The 19,071-nt window shown below is 40.9% G+C and overlaps 3 protein-coding genes across 3 annotated transcripts; 2 read left to right on the plus strand and 1 right to left on the minus strand.

The window, feature by feature from the left end:
• Positions 1–357: 357 nt before the first annotated feature.
• LOC137916241 (probable ATP-dependent RNA helicase DHX37) lies at positions 358–9,053 on the plus strand. Its single transcript, XM_068759320.1, has 26 exons — positions 358–460; positions 556–725; positions 1,270–1,382; positions 1,479–1,839; positions 1,947–2,095; positions 2,208–2,300; positions 2,723–2,819; positions 3,019–3,132; positions 3,250–3,466; positions 3,766–3,870; positions 3,943–4,013; positions 4,130–4,265; positions 4,347–4,423; positions 4,774–5,006; positions 5,097–5,208; positions 5,314–5,420; positions 5,651–5,839; positions 5,974–6,098; positions 6,433–6,549; positions 6,641–6,813; positions 6,887–7,001; positions 7,388–7,525; positions 7,598–7,692; positions 8,462–8,535; positions 8,621–8,718; positions 8,812–9,053. Exons 1-26 carry the CDS (start codon positions 358–360, stop codon positions 8,886–8,888), a joined length of 3,459 nt encoding a protein of 1,152 aa, XP_068615421.1. The 3' UTR covers positions 8,889–9,053.
• A 536-nt stretch (positions 9,054–9,589) lies between these two features.
• Positions 9,590–13,468, plus strand: LOC137916246 (ubiquitin recognition factor in ER-associated degradation protein 1-like). The gene is made up of 12 exons (XM_068759324.1): positions 9,590–9,732; positions 9,924–10,056; positions 10,702–10,734; positions 10,819–10,940; positions 11,135–11,265; positions 11,348–11,420; positions 11,523–11,591; positions 11,676–11,744; positions 11,818–11,868; positions 11,975–12,063; positions 12,532–12,616; positions 12,827–13,468. The coding sequence occupies exons 1-12, from the start codon at positions 9,730–9,732 to the stop codon at positions 12,899–12,901; spliced, it is 933 nt and encodes a 310-aa protein (XP_068615425.1). The 5' UTR covers positions 9,590–9,729; the 3' UTR covers positions 12,902–13,468.
• A 2,173-nt stretch (positions 13,469–15,641) lies between these two features.
• On the minus strand, positions 15,642–18,859 carry LOC137916249 (large ribosomal subunit protein mL40-like). The gene is made up of 5 exons (XM_068759328.1): positions 18,689–18,859; positions 17,827–17,895; positions 17,197–17,352; positions 16,436–16,517; positions 15,642–16,316 (listed from the first exon to the last, which is right to left on the minus strand). The coding sequence occupies exons 1-5, from the start codon at positions 18,748–18,750 to the stop codon at positions 16,089–16,091; spliced, it is 597 nt and encodes a 198-aa protein (XP_068615429.1). The 5' UTR covers positions 18,751–18,859; the 3' UTR covers positions 15,642–16,088.
• Between the last annotated feature and the right edge of the window lie 212 nt (positions 18,860–19,071).

Below are 19,071 nucleotides of genomic sequence, written 5' to 3' on the forward strand. Positions count from 1 at the left end.
CACGATAACGGAACGGCCGCTTTCAAAAACCGCACGGAAATAAGCGGAACCTTTGTTCGTTGGTAAGTTCCAGCCCGGGACGGTTTTACTTGCCGGACCACTGTATATGTTTACACGTGAGGGTCGTGCAGGGCTGCTCAGTCCCTTGTGACGATATTTTTACCTGTTTAATAAAGAAGGGTTGAGTTGTATATAATTTCTTTTAACGATTTAGACGTTTGCGTGAGTACGTCATTATTTTTTAATTAACACCCGGCCCGCTAGCTCATATAGGTGAGTGGTTAGCATTACAGTTTATTTCCTGGCTTAGTGGCTTTGTATACAGTTTATTTATAACTTTTCAGAACTCAATTTAGAATGGGAAAACTAAGGAAGAAACATAACTGGAAGGGAAGACAGCAAAATGAGCCTCATCAACCAGCAGATAAAAAGAAAATAGATATTGTGGTGGAACTGCAAGGTAGGAAACTGGTCGAATTATTTGTACATATTGCCACTTCAGTGTGTTTTCTGTTTGACTGTGGCTTGTAACAGGCTGTGGATTCTCTTTCTCAGACGCGGGCCGGTTAAAAGGTGTCGATGAGAGCAATGCTTTGGTCCTCCCAGCCAGCAAAGCCAAGAAGCCAAAGTCCTTGGGGACACCAGTGTCTACCAAAAAGCCCCTCACCAAGAAGCAGAGGAAAGAGCTGCAGAAAGTCCTGGAACGCAAGGAAAAGAAAGCTCAGGTGTGAGGCTGGCTGAGTGGCTGCAAGCAGAGATATATTTCTCTGGCCCGGATTATATTTGACAGGATAACTTTTAAATCCACCTCAGAAGTAGAAGCAGAAAAATTATTAGATTGATGGTTAGGTCTGAATAGTGATCCAGAACAGAGACTTACTGTAATGTATCTGACTGACAAAAGGCTGTGATGAATAGTCTCTCTTGTTCATTCTTGGATCAATGAGTTTCTGAAGGTTTTATTTGTTTTACATTTTTGATTCATTACTTTTATGGCTGCTTTTCTTGCGATATTTAACTTTTTAAAAGGGTTTTGTGGCGATGCATTAGATTTGTGCCACTCAAAATTGAGGTGCCATTATTGTTACTATTGCTTAAAACTTGAATATAGTAGCAAGCTGTAAAGATGGGGTTTCTCTTTTATTTACAGTAACTGACTGTGAATAAGATCAGCAGGTTTTTGGATACTAACTGGTTAAAGTTACATTTTTGAGATTTTTATTAATAGCTCACAACTTTCTTTCCTGACTGTTGGTCTGTTCCATCCAGAGAGCAGATATCCTTTCCAAACTGGCTGAGGTGCAACTTCCAGAGTCTGAACTGAAGCTTCTTTACACCACAGCCAAGCTGGGAACAGGGGACAAACTTTACCAGAATAAACAGTACGTTATCAATTGTGTGTGTGTGTGTGTGTAAATATGCACATGCGTATAAAGAGGGTAGAGTTGGGGGGTCTAATAATTTTGGTTTTTTTCCAGGTCAGCAGATGATAATGAAGGTGGAGATTTGGGGCCAAAGATCAGCAGTGTCAGTGGAGCAAATAGAAAAAGAAAATGGCCAGAGGAAGAGGATGAAGAAAAGGCAGAAGATTCTATCAGTCTGGACACCTCTTCTGATGACGATGATGAGGAGGAGGAGGAGGAGGAGGAGGAGGAGGGTGAAGGGATAAATAAGAACACTGAAATTATTGAATCCAAGGAAACGACGTTTCATTGTCAGATTGACAAGCAGGAACTAAAGGAAGAACAACACAAAACACAGCAAGATGGACCTGATCAGGAGAAGGAGCCGCCGCGGCCGGCTGTGTTTGTTCCTGTTGACAGATCACCAGAAATACAGGTGCGTGTTCGTACGAAGAGCAACTGTTTACAGACAGGTATCCTATTCAAGTGAAAGTGTATTGTTTTGTGCTCGTCCCTCAAGTATTTTTGAATTGGTCGTTGTAGACGGCTCGTCTGAAGCTGCCTATTCTAGCAGAGGAGCAGGTCATCATGGAGGCAGTAGGAGAAAATCCCTGTGTTGTCATTTGTGGAGAGACAGGAAGTGGAAAGACCACGCAAGTGCCTCAGTTTCTGTATGAAGCTGGATATGCCAGGTAAGTTATCCTCTTTCTGATGTGGGCTCTAAATCGTTCCCAGAAGCGTTAACCAGGAGGATGTGTGATATCAAATGGTTACGCTCATCTTCTACATTTCCTTTTCTTGCAGTGGCAGTGGAATAATAGGAATTACAGAGCCAAGAAGAGTAGCAGCAGTGAGCATGTCACACAGAGTGGCCAAAGAGATGCAACTGTCCACGCGGTAAAATATATGAGCTCACTGCAGATGCTAAAATATTTAAAATCATTACAGCTCATACCTCCATTATTACACAACAAAATTCAACGGTTCCATTCTCGTTTCATTCTTCCACCACATTTCAACAGAGGAACAAAGATCCCTTTAGCTAGATCCACTCCACAATTTAATGGGTTCTTTTTTTGGTACCTGCCCAATTATTCTGACAGATTTGAGTGAACTCCAACATGATACAGATAAATAAGTTCCCTATTTTGTGTGTAATCCTGCAAACAGACAGGTGGCAGAGAAAATATAATCAACTTATCAAAGGAAAGAAATAAATTTCACACATGTTTGTGGTGTTTTTGAAGAATCTTTGTGATATGACATTCACTTCTAAAAAAAAACCATATGAATGATATAGCACATTTTGTTGTGTTTAGTGTGGTGTCGTACCAGATTCGATATGAGGGGAATGTGACCAAAGATACAAAGATCAAGTTCATGACAGATGGTGTCCTCCTCAAGGAGATTCAGAAGGTATCATCGTTTCTCCCCCACAGAGTGACTTCATGGACTCTAGATTGTTTCTGTCCTCCTCGTGTTCCTCACAGTTTGTTGGTGGTGGAGAAATATTTGGGTGTTTCCTCATTGCGAAGATGACTGCCACACATTTTGTGAGCGTTAAATGAGCCTGATGCCTCTGCAGTTGTTTCAGGCTTTCTGTCTTTCCGGTTAGGATTTCCTGCTCCAGAGATATAGTGTGATAATCATAGACGAGGCTCATGAAAGGAGCGTCTTCACGGACATCCTCATTGGATTGCTGTCTCGTATCGTCCCACTCAGAAACAAGGTAAGCGGCTCGGCTGAGGTCCACGTCCTGCAGTTGTGTGATGATATATTTCATTGTGTTTTCTCATTTTCAGTTAATTTAATTACTAGAATTCAATTTCTCTCTCCACCTCTGTAGAAAGGCTTACCGATGAAGCTGCTGGTCATGTCAGCTACTCTGCGAGTCGAGGACTTCACAGAGAACACAAAGCTGTTTCGAATACCTCCGCCAGTCATCAAGGTGGACGCTCGCCAGTTCCCGGTCACTGTACATTTCAACAAGCGCACCCCGCTGGACGATTACCCCGGAGAAGTGTTTCACAAAACCTGCAAGATCCACCGGATGCTTCCTCCAGGTGCGCAGACACGCGACATTCCCCAGATTCAGTACTTTCTACTGATTGTTTAATCATCAGTTATTGCTAATGAGCAACGTACTTTAAAACATGACCACGAAAATGGACTTGCATCCTTTTTAAGGTCATTTTTTATTTGATCAATTTGAGCATTATTATTATTTTCAGATGTTTTTGAGGGATGTGCAAATTTGAATAATATTTAGTTTTTATTTAGTTCTAGCAAAATGAAATGCGTGTACAAGGTAATTTGCAGTAAGAAATCAGCTGAAGCGGATTCCCGGTCTCTGTTTTTCCAGGTGGAATCCTGGTATTTCTGACCGGCCAGGCAGAAGTTCACGCTCTGTGCAGAAGACTGCGAAAAGCTTTCCCCTTCAGGAAGAGTAGCACGACTGCTGGTGAGGGTAACACACACCTGTTTGCCCCATCACACAATGGTCTTACATTTTTACATGCTCATATTTTTTTGTGCTCAGATGAAGATGAGGAAGCAGACACCTCAGAGGCAATGAGGAAGTTTAAGAAGGCCAAACGAAAGAAGGCTGTCGTAAGTCTGCTTATAAAATTCCCCAAAATGTTTTTCGTGTGTGCATATTTGGGACGTCACTGTCCTCAACAGATATTCCTTTTGTACCCAGTTAATTAAGTTATTTCTGTCTCCAGCCTCTGCCCCAAATCGACCTTGATAACTACTCTGCCCGACCGATGGACGAAGGCGACGAGGACAGAGAGGCTGGGATTGGTGATGAGGAGGATGAAGGCTCTGACCTTGAACTCGGAGATGAACCCACAAATGAAGGCAAGCTGCTCCTGAGGAGTAATTCTTGACGTATTTCAGATGAGTGCCAATGACTGACTGATCTCTGTTTCCTTTTCTTAGTGGAGAAGGCTGACTCCTCCATTCCTCTCTATGTTCTCCCACTTTACTCTTTGCTAGCTCCGGAGCAACAGGCTAAGGTGAGATTAATCCTGAATACAAAACTGATTTTTATAGAAAGCCAGAGATGGCTTTGGTTTTTTAAACCTATTTTACCTCAATATTCACATTCTGACAGATGTGCACAGTGCGGGCTCACATATATCCTGGGTAGGGTTAAAGGGCTGGATGTAGCCAGCTGCAGCCATCATGGCCGTTCACTCACTGCTCATGTTATAAATACGAGCCGAGTCCCTCACCTAACTGCATTTAGCTCTTAAAGTCAGAATGAAACATTGGCTTTGAGTCAAAATGGCAACGTGACAGCTGCAGGTTTTCTGCCGTTCAGTCCGTCTGACGCAGTGCGACACTTTCTGTGCTGCTCCTGCAGGTGTTCCGGCCTTCTCCACCGGGCACCCGCCTGTGTGTGGTCGCCACCAACGTGGCAGAGACATCTCTGACCATCCCTGGCATCAAGTACGTTGTCGACTGTTGTCGCGTCAAGAAGCGTTTCTACGACAGAGTGACTGGAGTTTCTTCGTTCAAGGTCACGTGGACTTCACAGGCCTCAGCGAACCAGAGGGCGGGCAGAGCTGGACGAACAGAGCCGGGCCACTGCTACAGGTCAGAGGCGTGAAACCCCGTCACATGTCAACGCATGGGTGCTTTTGTTTTTGTTGTTGTTCACAGATGCTTGTTGATCTGCTTTTGCAGGTTGTGCTCATCTGCAGTGTTTGGAGACTTCGGGTTGTTCTCAGAGGCAGAGATCACTCGCAGGCCTGTGGAAGACCTGGTTTTACAGATGAAGGATCTCAACATAGAAAAGGTTGGAATGTAATTAATAATCCACTGGACTTCATTTTTGGTAAATATTTCTTTAAAAGAGAACGGTTGTCTTCCCATAAAAATTGCTGCATGTTTTCTTCTGCAGGTGGTCAATTTTCCCTTTCCCACCCCCCCCTCTGCCGAGGCTCTTGTTGCAGCAGAGCAGCTATTGATTTCTTTGGGAGCTTTGAAGGAGCCTCCTCGGACAGGACGGTAACTTCCTGTCAATGGGTGTCCCTCTGTTGACCTGTCAACGCCTCTCGCTTAGAATGATAGCATATCGGTGTTGAGGGATATTTGTTTTACTTTAAAGTCGTAAAAAAATTGTCACGACTCTTGACCTATTTATATCTTTTTAATTTTTATATTTACATTTTTAATGTTCAAATGGAGCTTATTTCACGTCCTAACTTGTAAAATGTTTTCTTTTTTATTCTTATAAGGGTGAAAGAGATGAAGCAAGCAAGCTTGAGCTGTCCCATCACCCCCCTGGGCAGAGCCATGGCTTCATTCCCTGTGGCACCACGCTATGCTAAGATGTTAGCCCTCGGTAAACAGCAGCAGTGCTTGCCCTATGTCATTGCTGTGGTTGCGGCCATGACAGTCCGGGAGATCTTTGAAGACCTTAACAGGTGAGAACAAGCCCTAATGAAGACATTTCATGTACGAGCAGATGTTTAAACTGCTGTACGGTATTAACGTGAATCTTAGGGGCCAGCTGATACTTTTCTTTTAATACCAGAAACTTGTTTTTGTTTCACCTTAGGCCTGCAGGTAGTGAAGATGAGAGCTCTAAGCTCATTCAGCGTCGAGCTCGGCTGACACAAATGAGGAGGCTGTGGGCTGGGCAAGGAGCGTCGCTGCTGCTGGGCGACCTCATGGTCATGCTGGGTGAGCATGCTTTATATTAAGTGTCTACCAGCACAGGCTGTCTGGTCACATGACCTTTAAAGGTGGCTTGAAATGGCTTCAAAAACATATTTATTCACAGGTTTCTGTTGAGGCAGGCTTTCAGCCTGACGGGTTCATGCTTCTGATTGAGACTAGGTTTAGAGGGTTTGACTGTGACACACAGAAAGCCACTTTTTTTTACAGTCTCCATTGAACACAAGAGGCATTAACAAAAAACATTGTAGTGTAAGCATCCAAAGCATAGATGACACAATAGGAATACAACACATAAGCAAGTATAACTCTAAATATTTCTGTGTACACGTGAAAACAGGTGCTGTGGGTGCTTGTGAATATGCTTGTTGTACCACTGAATTTTGTGAAGAGAATGGCCTGAGGTACAAAGCTATGGTGGAGATAAGGCGGCTCAGAGGACAGCTTACCAACGCAGGTGCGCACGCACACACACACACACACACAGAAAATGTAACATGCAAAGTGCCACAGAAAGAAAGCAGATGAGTTGTGCTCGCTCTTCCCAGTGAATGCAGTGTGTCCGGAGGTGGACGTGTTTGTGAATCCCAAGATGACTCCGCCAACAGAGCACCAGGTGGTTTGTTTGCGACAGATTGTTCTGGCTGGACTCGGGGACCATCTTGCAAGACGTGTCCAGTCAGAAGACATGCTGGACCCCAAATGGAAGAATGGATACAAGGCAGGTTGCTTTGAGGCCTGTAATTGTAATCTAAGGGGGTCTCTTCTGAACTTGGATGTGTTTCTGCTCATAGACGCCTCTAATGGACGAACCTGTTTTCATTCATCCCACCTCGGCCTTGTTCAAAACTCTGCCTGAATTCGTTGTCTACCAGGAGATCATGGAGACCAGCAAGATGTACATGAAAGGTAAAAGTATGCTTGACAATCCAGATGCGGTTGTGAGGTTATTCTCTCTAGAGCCGCCACATGTGAAATCATATTATTCCTAAGGATGAATTGCAGATGTAGCTAAAATGTAGCACAGATTGTCATTCAGTTTGGCTTTTTCTCATAAGCCCTCACTCAGTGATTGTAAAAAAACCACACACACCTGTCAGTGAATAGAAACTGAAACAAGCAAGTTGAGCATAATTTTAACCAGACCATAGTCTGTAATATTATCTTAGTTGCTCTAATCTCAACATAATGAAGTTCACCTGGAGCTACTGTATGTTGTTGCTGCAGATATTGAAGCCGGACGTTGAGGCCGATGCTTTCACCAGCTGACGGGATTTTGTTTTTCTGTCTGTCAGGTGTGTCGGCTTCAGAAGCAGAGTGGGTACCCCAGCTTCTACCGCAGTACTGCCATTTCAGCTCCCCTCTGGAGTCACCATCACCGTGGTTCTGTTCCTCTACTGGCAACATCAGATGCCACCGTTCAAGCACCTTCTGTAAGTTTACTGCACCACCACTGTAGTTGTTTTCTAAGTCGACTGCCTACATGTGTGGAATGTGTGTCTCAGTCCGTGTGGGTTGGCAGCTGCCTGCAGTGGAGATGGAATATCCAGATGGCCTCGAGCTTTACAAGCTATTCTCCAGGTTTCTGCTTGAGGGACAGGTACTGTGAAAAAACCATCAAGTATCAGTTGGCATTGACAGCTTGAACCTAATTCTTCTGTTCAAATGCTACTTACTACTGCTGGAGACCAAGTACATGTCTAAGTATTGTTACTTAATAAATAGTAATATTATGATAGCATAATATTGAAACCCCTTAATATACCCGTTTCTCTTTTATTGTATTTATTTTTTGATAGTTAATTATAGTTAACATCACTGCTACACTGAATAACATGAAATCAAAACCAAACATAATAGTAATATGGAGGGTTTGGTCTAGATTCGTTGTACTGATTAATGTTTTTGCAAGTTTATCACACTCAAATGTTTCAGATCTTTAAAAAAATAAAATAATGTTAGTCAAAGACAACTCAAGTAAACACAAAATGCAGTTTTTAAATGAAGATTTTTATTAAGGGTGAAAATAAAATCCAATCCTTCTTGGCCCTGTGTGAAAAAGTGATTCCGTCCGGTAGCAAGATAACTCAAAATGTTCTGGACGGATCTTAATGAGATATTTGGAATGGCACCAGAGATCCTGGATTATGGAGCAGTTTGAAATTCACAAGGCTTATATTTAAATTTGTTTAATCTGAAACATTTTAGGGGACAAACCATAAAAAAAAAGAAATCAGGAAGGGGGCAAACACTTTTTCAAACCACTGTATATGTTGGCATGTTGTTCCATCAAGTTGAATGTGTGTAAGAAAAAAGTTGATCTGACTAAACCTGCTAGGAGCACTTGTGGAGTAATGTTTGCTTTGCAGGTTTGTCCTAAATTAAAGAATTACAGGGTCCATCTTCTCTCAAACCCTTCCATCATGCTGAAAACATGGGCAAAGTAAGTTGGCATTTCCACACATGGAAACGCTTCCATGGAGAAAGTTCTAGACTTATTTCAAGAGCTTTTTGCCCATTTTAAATAGGTTGCAGCCTAGAACGGAGGCTTTGCTCAGTGCGCTGGTGTCAAAGAAGATTGCCTGCAGAGATGCCCTGCTCTCTGTCTGGAAATCTGATGACAAATGTAAGGATTTGCTGTTCTGTCCATTGATTAAATCTGATTTGATTAGCCTGCAGGCTATTTGATCTTTGTTTTAATCATTTGTGCTTTTTTCAGTTCTGTTGTCTGCATATTGCCAGTGGTTACCTGAAGCCATGAAACAAGACGTAGCCAAAGGTTGGCCACCAGTATGAAGACACATTTAACCAGGGGGTTTCTTTGGACCTTACATTTTTCAATGTCTCTTCAACTCCATATAATTTACTACATCACTGCCTTTTCTCAGTTTTTTTTTATTTCTCGTTATATACTGGATGTAAGGTGTGTGCCATTTTCTTCAGCATGAAAATATTTCAATAGAGTGCTTTATAATGACTTTAATCCTGTGTACAGCGGATGGATCTAGATGTCTGTTTTGTTCTTCATAAGACTCATTAAAGCTCTGCTTCTCTAAATAAAACTGGTATGTTTCATTTTTGTGGGTGTTTTCTGCTCCATCTACCACTTTAGAAGTCATGAGGACTATTAATGAACCTCCTTTTTGGTAAAGAGACATAAACATGACGCAGGAAGCCCATGTTGCATAATGATACACAGACGTTTGTGAGCGTTAAACGCGCTAATGAAAAGATGTCCCTCCAACAATTCATCTTAAAACCTTCATGTTTTTTCAGTCAAACGACAACAAGGGCATCACCTTCTCTCCAGCTTGTGTTATATTTATATATCTTGAGTCGTACAACTTAGAGGAACAGCCCCTTAAAATAATATAAAGTATGTATAATACTTTAAATGCTAAATGGGCGTTTACCTTTATGAGAACAACAAAGTATTCGGAAACGGCTGCTGTGATTGGATAACTTATGTCATGTCGTCATATCCGTTGTCAACTCGGTACACGTCCGGTCGAAGCAGAAAACAGTATTAGCGATTCTCAGTTCATCTAAATGCAGAACAACGAATGATAAGGAATTAGAATTAGACGTTTTGATTTGAATTATTTTCACAATACAACCAAACACCCAGATTACCGGTATGGTGAGTAACAGTGTGATCGCGTTCGGTGACATAGTGACGCGTACGTGCTAACAAAACAAATAAGCTAACGGCCGGCTAGCAGCGACAGGACAGCTCGAAGATGCGCTGTCATGGCTGGTTTCAGACTGTCAGCGGTAATCAATTCAGAGCAGCCTAAATATGCGTGTTTAACGTGATTGTTCTTTCCGCAGTTTACTTTCCACGTATTCGACCACCCAATGTCTCGGGGGTTTCAGAACCGGTTCTCGACCCAGTACCGCTGCTACTCGGTGTCGATGCTGGCGGGTCCGAACGACCGATCCGACGTGGAGAAAGGAGGCAAAAGTAAGTAAATTATAAAATGTACGCCCCTCATGATGTTGGGAGGGCAGCCAAGCTTTCACACAGTGAATGTCGAGAATTATTAAAGATTCTGCCCTATATATTGCCAGCAACTTTAAAACAGAATTATTATTTTTTTCGTCAAATTGGGTCAAAGCTTTGTGGTGCAGTTTTGCAAATGATTTTATTTGGGCCAAATTTGCCCACTGATTTTAAATATGCTGGAAACCTGAACAACCATGCCAGTGAATCATCCCTACTTTTCATTATCTGTTGTTAAAATGCCAGATACTCACATTGTTTCATGGCCAACAATGTTTAAATCTGACACACACCTATACATTATTATTTATTTGTATATTCTTTATGTGTTTCTCGGTGGAGGTTTCTCATTTCAAGCTCTATTATGAGTAAATAAAGCACAGCGGGTTTTTTTTAGATGTCACATTTTACAGCAGTTTCTCTGTTGCTCCTGAAAGTAATAGTAAAATTCCTAAGTGCTTCCTCAACAAGTCTAAAAAAAATTTCTCCATGTCTCCAATCACAGAGTCAAAACGCCTCGTATTTAGTGCGAGACATAGGAGTATGTTGTCTCTCAACAGTTTGCTATATTGTGAATATCTTCTAATGAAGTGGTTCTTCTTTCAGTTATAATGCCGCCTTCAGCCCTGGACCAGCTCAGTAAGTTGAATTAAGCACCTCTTAATTATAATAGTTCAGAAATGACCTTCCCTGGTCATTACCTTTCTCCTTTACCCTTTGCAGGCAGACTTAATATCACTTATCCAATGCTGTTCAAGCTGACCAACAAGAACTCGGACAGAATGACCCACTGTGGTGTTCTGGAGTTTGTGGCAGATGAGGGAATCTGCTACCTGCCACACTGGGTGGGTGTTAAAGGTGTCACAGTGCTGTCACGAGTTTTTGGGAGTAACAATATTCTTCAACAAAAATGACAAATTTCAAATTAAAGTATCAGGAAAAAAAAGCATTTTATTAGTTGTGCAATGCTATTTCTAAAGCTTCAAAACTAGTATGAATCAAGGCCATCCATACGTTTTCCTTATATTTTTGGCTGCAGATGATGCAGAATCTCCTGTTGGAGGAAGGTGGCCTGGTTCAAATTGAAAGTGTTAATCTTACGGTAGCCAAATACTCAAAGTTCCAACCGCAGAGCCCGGACTTCCTGGACATCACGAACCCCAAAGCGGTGTAAGAAATATCGGTTAAATGTACATTCCTTCATGTCATGTCTTTAGCTACAATAACCATCAAAGTCATGACATGATTTCAGGCTGGAGAACGCATTGAGAAATTTTGCCTGCTTGACAACTGGTGATGTGATAGCTATCAACTACAATGAAAAGGTACATCAATTTATGCCATTTGGATCAATGTGTGAATATATCTGTCCCTTTATTTGTTTTTAGTGAGTACTACTGGTAATTCAATCTGCATATTTGTTTCAGATATATGAGCTACGAGTAATGGAGACCAAGCCAGATAAAGCCGTATCCATCATTGAGTGTGACATGAATGTAAGGGCTTCCCGTCTTTATCATCAGAGGCCTCACTCAGTTCGTCTGATATTTCATCTAATATTTTGTGAATCCGTTGTTCAGGTGGATTTTGACGCTCCTTTGGGTTACAAAGAGCCCGAGCGACGGCCTCAGCATCAGGAAGAACCAATCGTAAGACGCGAACCCTTTAGGCGCCGGTACATTTTGTGCTGTGAACAATTTGGTAAAACGAATTTCTTCACAGGAGGAAGACGGCGATCCGAGCAGCTATGCTGACATGGACATGAGATTCAGAGTGAGTGAATGTTGCTGTGTGTCTGAGACACATGCGTGTCTGCAGTAATGCCATGTGTGACAGCTGGAGTTGTTTCTTCTAATCTGTTCCTTGTCCTAATCCTCAGGCTTTCACTGGTTCTGGAAACCGTTTGGATGGTAAAACAAAAGGCATCGAACCCAGTCCTGCACCTCTTGGGCCGAGTGACATTAAAAGGTCAACAGAACTTCTGTACTGTTTTGTTTATGTAGACATGAATTGGCGCACCGATTTCAATATTTTAGCAGTTCATTAGATGGCAGATGGGGGGGGGGGATAGGATGTGCGTCTTCAGCACATCCTATCTCAGTTCTGTGTGTGCAGAATGTGATTTGATACTGTTACTGCTGCTGCTGCTGCCCCATGCAGAACAACAAGCATCCCATCATGATGCCCTTTTAGCATTTATACAAAATGATGAAACACTAGAAAGATGCAACAGCCCCACCTGGAGCATTCTTTGATAAGGGGGCTCACCTCTGCTAAACTATCCCTCCAAGATTTAGTCTTGAGTGTAAAGAGGAAGGTAAGGCCGATTCTTGCAGGAGCATTTTGAAGTGGTAATCCAGGCCTTTCTCACCTCTTTGATGGATTACTGCTATGCACTATGATTAATCCTTAAGCATCTTTTATTTCATCACACAGGGGTATTCCCAACTACGACTTTAAAATGGGAAGGATCACCTTCATCAGGAACTCAAAGCCACAGCCCAGGAAGCTTGTAGATGATGTAAGAACTGAAGGATTTTAGTTTAAGTTTGGAAACATTTAATTACACTGTACTTTCTGTTTTTTGTACTCTCACCTTTTTACATATCACTGTAATCAAAACGTATTATCACGTGTGGTTTAATCCATCCACATTTTTAATTGTCTGAAAACAGTGCATTTTTGTCAATGCTCTAATGTTCCAAGTTACTGTTAAATGTCTTCCTCTCAGGATGACGCCTTAAACAGATTCATCGCCTTCTCTGGACAAGGACAGTCACTTCGCAAGAAGGGCAGAAAGCCTTGAAGCATTTGAGAGACTGGTTATCAATGATGGACTCACCTTTCTATTGTCACCTTCAACAGCAATGTAAAAAAACTACCCTTCAGATTCATTGGGATTTTCTCTGTCTCAAAGAGAGACGTACTGTTGAGTTGGGATTATTTGTATTTAAAATAGTAATATGCTCAAAAGTTAAGAGGCAGAAATACTGGTAGTTGTAATTTACTGTTCACCAATACAGGGAAACTGATTCCAGGCAGCCATAATAAATTATATCAACCAAGCAACTAAGACCAATGAACTGAATTATTGTGTATGATGACCTTTTAATTTGAACATATTCTCTTTTCTCTTAAAAATATTGCATTTTTATAAATAATCCAAAGGTTTTTTTATTTGGTCCCCTTGAAATTAGGAATTGGTTCCAATAGTATCTTCTGAATTTCTTTCTCATTCAGAATTCAGTTTGAAGTTGTTTAGTTATATGAAGTTTTTGTTTTTCCTGGTATATTTATAGACAAATAAAAGCTTGTGTTTTAAGATGAATGGAAGCTAATGTTTATTTTTATGTCATGTCATAAACATGTATATGATACCAGTTACTTCTGTTCGTAATTTTTTTGGGGGTTTGGGCTTATTTTACTGCAAAGACAAAAACAAGGACCTGGTCTCAGGCCATGTCCACACGTAGCCGGGTATCTCCAAAAACAAAGATATTTGGCCTATCAGCCACACGAAACGGAAACTGTAGACGGAGTTTGAAGTTTGGGAACTCACTCCGCGACGAAAACTGCTGTGACATGATGACACTGACGTCATATGTGTGCGACCCGTGTTTACGTTCAGAAACAGCGCGGACGCCTTCAGGACGTATCGCTTATTGCTTACATGTTGACTTTATAATCCAAAACTGCGTTTAGGAGCAATTCTGCCTCCTCGTCGGCCCACACGAACGAGCCTGGCGTCATTCATGTTTTGCTTCCGAGACGACGAGAAACGGAGCGCTCTGATTGGATAGGATTTGGGGGACGACCACGCCGATTGGTTGGTATGCTTATGAATGTGTTTAACAACGCTTGTGTGGTTAGGTGTTAGGTGTTAGGTTTAAACCAGTGGATGCATTTTGTTTTCGAAACGGAGGGGGAAGGATATTCGTTTAAAAAAAAAAAAAAAACCGGCGACGTGTGAAAATGGCCGCAGTGTTTGCTGTTTCTTTTCGAAGTTCGGACGTGGTCGTTTTATTTTGACGTGACCCGGAAGTATTTTCCTTCTAGTTAGCAATGGAGTCGTCCGAAGATCATCAGTGGAGGGTAAATAAGAAAATATAGACATGTTTTCATGTAAAATGTTGTTTGTGCACCTGCTGGAGTTGTTGTGACCATATTGATCTTGATAAGTTTAATGACTAATATCCCATCTGGAACAAATAACTAACTGATTCGCTACTGATGCTAAATAACCGAATTAACTTTTGCAAGAAATAAGCCATATCAGATAAAATGTTAACAAACCCCAGCTATTTATCTAATTTTTGATGTCCTTTAAAATCTAAGTAAGTCAAACAAAATATATAAATACGCCAAATTGCACACACATTTCTGGCTTTTCTTACACATGCGGTTTGAATTGTTGGTTCCCCTCTGTCAATGAAAGACAAACCCACAATGGTAACTCAAATCCTCGAGTGCAAACTGCTCCAGTCGTCTCAGATTGTCTTCAGACGACAGGACTCCGATCAGGACTCACAGAAGACCCCTTAAGAATAGTCTAAAGTTTCGCTCTTAGGCATTCAGAGTGTTTTTAGCTGCGTGTTTGGGTCATTATTCAGTTGGAGGATTAGTCTTTCGCCCGCACGTCCAGCAGCCCCTGAACATAATCAAGCTTCCTCCATGTTTCAGGGTTCTTTTCTTCAGATGCTTCATCTTTATGTCTGTCTCATCTGTCCAAAGGACATTCTCCCAGAAGCTTTGTCGCTATGCATTGTGGCAAATTCCAGTCCCGCTTTTTTATGATCTACTTTTAACAGTTTAACAGTGATCATACCCTTGTGGGGTTTCTCTCATTAACAGAGGGATACCAAACGTTTTGTCCACTTGTATATTTAAGCAAAGTTGTTCTACAGCTTAAATTTAATTTTGGTAAGTCCAAAGATTTCTACGAAAAATGCATTTATATTAGCAAATGACAAAATAATGAAATACTTATGTTATTAATCATAAGCATGAAATGATTTGTCAGTTTATTTGTAGATTTTATTTTTATCAGATAAAATAATTTACAAGTTACATGGTGATGATTCCTGCCGTTGTTTGTGCAGACACCACGTGACTGTGGGGACTATTGGAGTGAATTCAAACATTGCAAGAGCTTCTGGAGTCGCTTTCATCATTATTATACTTATGGTACCTCCCCATCGTGCCAGCAGTGGAAAGAAGACTACTATAACTGCAAAGAGTGGGAGAAACGGAGATCTGTCCAGGCCAAGGTGCAGCTGTTTGTAGTACTTTCTGTCTGAATGCTCCAAAGAATCCATCTAAACACATCTGAGAAAATATGTATTGAAGTTCTAGTGAGTTTACATTTGTTTGTGTTGCAGGAATCATTGCTGATGAGTGAGAGGAACAGATTGGCTGAACAGACAAAGTTCACTCCAGTGTGGCAATTGAGGCAAGTCCCTCCAAGAGACTGGCATTTGCCCCTGAACCAGCAAAAGCCTCAGGACTCCTGACCTAAAACTCAAAACCTGCAGTCTGTTTTATGGGAGATCATCCTGACTCATGTTGGACACTGATCACCACTAATACCTCAAACTGTATTCAGTGATCTGTTGAATAAAGAAAATAAAGTGGTTAATAGACAGAATTCGAATTTTAATTTATGCTCTTCTAGAATTTTGCATTAATAGCCGGTTTAAAATTATTCATTAAAAACAGTCAAGAAAATACAATTTTCAGTTATTTTTTTATAGAGATACAAATGTGGGGGGGGGAAAATATCCAATGCAGAAGTCAGTGTGTTCAATACAATGCATTATTTCCATAAATGTTATATTTTGTATAGGAATTAAACAACTGAAGTGACTGCATAACTCAAACAAAAATTGCAAATTATCCTTAAAACCTACACAAGACTGCGTTTGAATCGGGTGAAAATGATGACACACACACACGGTAACGACACACAGGCTGCACCAAGATTTGTTCTCCGTCAGTCACTGTGTGTAGACTTTAGTGATGTCATTGTATTTCCCGTCAGGAGCATCATAGCCGCTCTTTGGTGGTGTGTAGGTGGGCCCTTCTTGACTGAAAGGAAACAGGAGGGGGTCTGGCTTCAGCGCTGCTCGGTAAAGCTCCTCAGACTCTAATCTCAGCTCCTTCAATGCCTCCCTCTGTGCTTCCAAAGCAAGTTCAACAGCCTGCTTTTCAGTCATGTATTGCTTCTGCAAGAAGAGAGAGACAAGGTCATCAGATAGAGCCCGCCAAAGTACGTATGAAGGAGAGCACAGCCCCTAAGCGGCGTTTTCTATAAAAGATTGATGGATGGAGGGTAAGTTGTGACCTGTTTGTATCGACTCCACTCCTTCGACAGCAGAGCTCGTTGCTCGGTTTCTTCAAACGACAGCCTTGGTGCAGAGCGCCCCCTTTGAACAACAATGAACACTACAATTTATAACACTTCACGAGCTCTCATTCCATTAAATAGAAGAAATGATTTCTGAGTAAGCATTGGAAAGTCGTTTACCAGCCTTTTAGTCATAATGCTAAAAGACCTGTGTTTCTATTAACACCGATATTGATCTAACCTGGATGTGATTAAGAACATGACTGGTTATAAATCAGATTAGAAACCCAATATGTGCATGATTTAAACTGAACCATATCTCTGGGAAACAAATCTGTGTTCAGTCAGATCTTGTAATTTGTATTTTAAGATGTTTATTGACGACGACACACTGTTGAATGGAAGGAGACAAACAGCCTCCTTAGATTTGTTGAACTTCGCTCTCAGCTGCTAATGCTATCCGGTTCAGCCAATAGTTTTACACCAAGGAGCATCTGCTGAAGGTGGGACAACTATCTGTGTAGCGTTACAACACCCAGAACTACTGGCAGCTTTACTATGCATCGGTTTTTAGTTTTTATATGGCGCTTTTCTTTCTACACAGAGAGTGTGTCCAAGGACATAACAACAGCCAGAGGCAGGAATCAAACCCCCAACCTCTCGATCATAGCACTACCCGCTCAACCACCTACACCACCGTCGCCCCACATATTAATACTAATGATAATGACAGTGTAGAAAGTTAAAGTGAGCTGTACCTGCTTTCTTCAAGGCATTTGAGTGGAGTGGAAAAGTCCTCTACTGGGATAAACTCAGCTGGAACCTTCTCCAACTTCTTCATCTTTTTTTTCATTCTCTCTTTCACCATAAAGTCCCTTTTTGGGTCGACTCTCTTCTTTATTTTGATGTCCCCTCTTAAACAAAAACAACAGCTTGATGTGAGCATGCCTATTCAAATTATAACATTTTTCAAAAGAGCATGGGAAATACATGAATATAATACATAACGTATCTGGATTTTAGTCATAACACTTTTGTTTATACGTAAAAATATAACACCATATCATTTTACCGTGTAGTTAGACTTCATGTATTCAAAGAGCTCCAAACAGTCCCGAAATAACACGGACTTATCTCCTGTACCACTCAAACTAGTTTTGAAATGATTAGTAAATAAAATAAACCTTTGTTATCAAAACTATGACATGGCCATTCTTCAACATTGGTATTGACAAGGATAGTTATTGAGTATTAGTGATAAATGAAAGATCGATAAGAAAAAAACTGCCAACTGGTCTGTCCTAGTTAATTAATTATAGTTTAACCAGAAGAAGAAAAAACTGCGGATCAGCTGTAAATACGCACTGGAGGACAGTTAATACTCATACCTGAGTGGAGCGGCTGTCTTCAGTGTCAGAGCTGGTGCAAACAAAGGACTCTGTTCTCCTAACAGGAAACTGCAAGAACACAACACTAAAGTAAACACGTCTGTTTGTAAACGACACACATTTAATATAACTACACACTCACAGCTATAGTTAACACACATTTAATATAACTACAGACTCACCGCTATAGTTAACACACATTTAATATAACTACAGACTCACCGCTATAGTTAACACACATTTAATATAACTACACACTCACAGCTATAGTTAACACACATTTAATATAACCACAGACTCACCGCTATAGTTAACACACATTTAATATAACTACACACTCACAGCTATAGTTAACACACATTTAATATAACTACACACTCACAGCTATAGTTAACACACCTTTAATATAACTACAGACTCACCGCTATAGTTAACACACATTTAATATAACTACAGACTCACCGCTATAGTTAACACACATTTAATATAACCACAGACTCACCGCTATAGTTAACACACATTTAATATAACTACAGACTCACCGCTATAGTTAACACACATTTAATATAACTACAGACTCACCGCTATAGTTAACACACATTTAATATAACTACAGACTCACCGCTATAGTTAACACACCTTTAATATAACTACAGACTCACCGCTATAGTTAACACACATTTAATATAACTACAGACTCACCGCTATAGTTAACACACATTTAATATAACTACAGACTCACCGCTATAGTTAACACACATTTAATATAACTACAGACTCACCGCTATAGTTAACACACCTTTAATATAACTACAGACTCACCGCTATAGTTAACACACCTTTAATATAACTACAGACTCACCTTGACGCGACGGCGTGTCGGAATAAAACCCGCTGGACACAGCGCGATAAAGCCAAAGACATGTTTGCACTTCGTAATGTTTCACGTTGAACTAAATCACGACGTCACAATAACAAAAAGGTTAAAATGTGATCAAATGTAGCACATTTTCTGTCCCCTAAACAGCTTCAGTGGCAGTCCATGCGTGACGCACAAATATGACGTAACTAGAGGCCAATGCACATTTCAAGATGGCACTTTCGAATATTTCTCTGCCACAAAATGATGACAAACATGTTAAATAACGAATACTGCACGACTAAAAATTCGTGATTGAGACTATATGAGATATTTATGATGTATTGATTCATATAATGTCTTCGTCCTAACTTGTAACGAACATT

The sequence above is a fragment of the Brachionichthys hirsutus genome, unplaced genomic scaffold, assembly GCF_040956055.1.
Source record: "Brachionichthys hirsutus isolate HB-005 unplaced genomic scaffold, CSIRO-AGI_Bhir_v1 contig_1321, whole genome shotgun sequence".
Classification (NCBI taxonomy): domain Eukaryota; kingdom Metazoa; phylum Chordata; class Actinopteri; order Lophiiformes; family Brachionichthyidae; genus Brachionichthys; species Brachionichthys hirsutus.

Excerpts from the sequence above, each read along its gene's own strand:
- LOC137916241 (XM_068759320.1), top strand. The coding sequence starts at position 358 with ATGGGAAAACTAAGGAAGAAACATAACTGGAAGGGAAGACAGCAAAAT. Across the intron at positions 1,383-1,478 it reads AAACTTTACCAGAATAAACA|GTCAGCAGATGATAATGAAG; the intron begins GTACGTTATCAA and ends GTTTTTTTCCAG. Across the intron at positions 4,014-4,129 it reads CCAAACGAAAGAAGGCTGTC|CCTCTGCCCCAAATCGACCT; the intron begins GTAAGTCTGCTT and ends TTCTGTCTCCAG.
- LOC137916246 (XM_068759324.1), top strand. Across the intron at positions 11,869-11,974 it reads ACATGGACATGAGATTCAGA|GCTTTCACTGGTTCTGGAAA; the intron begins GTGAGTGAATGT and ends CCTAATCCTCAG. Across the intron at positions 12,064-12,531 it reads GGGCCGAGTGACATTAAAAG|GGGTATTCCCAACTACGACT; the intron begins GTCAACAGAACT and ends TTCATCACACAG.
- LOC137916249 (XM_068759328.1), bottom strand. The coding sequence starts at position 18,750 with ATGTCTTTGGCTTTATCGCGCTGTGTCCAGCGGGTTTTATTCCGACAC. Across the intron at positions 17,896-18,688 it reads CGACACGCCGTCGCGTCAAG|TTTCCTGTTAGGAGAACAGA; the intron begins GTGAGTCTGTAG and ends GTGTTCTTGCAG. Across the intron at positions 16,518-17,196 it reads AAATGCCTTGAAGAAAGCAG|GGGGCGCTCTGCACCAAGGC; the intron begins GTACAGCTCACT and ends TGTTGTTCAAAG.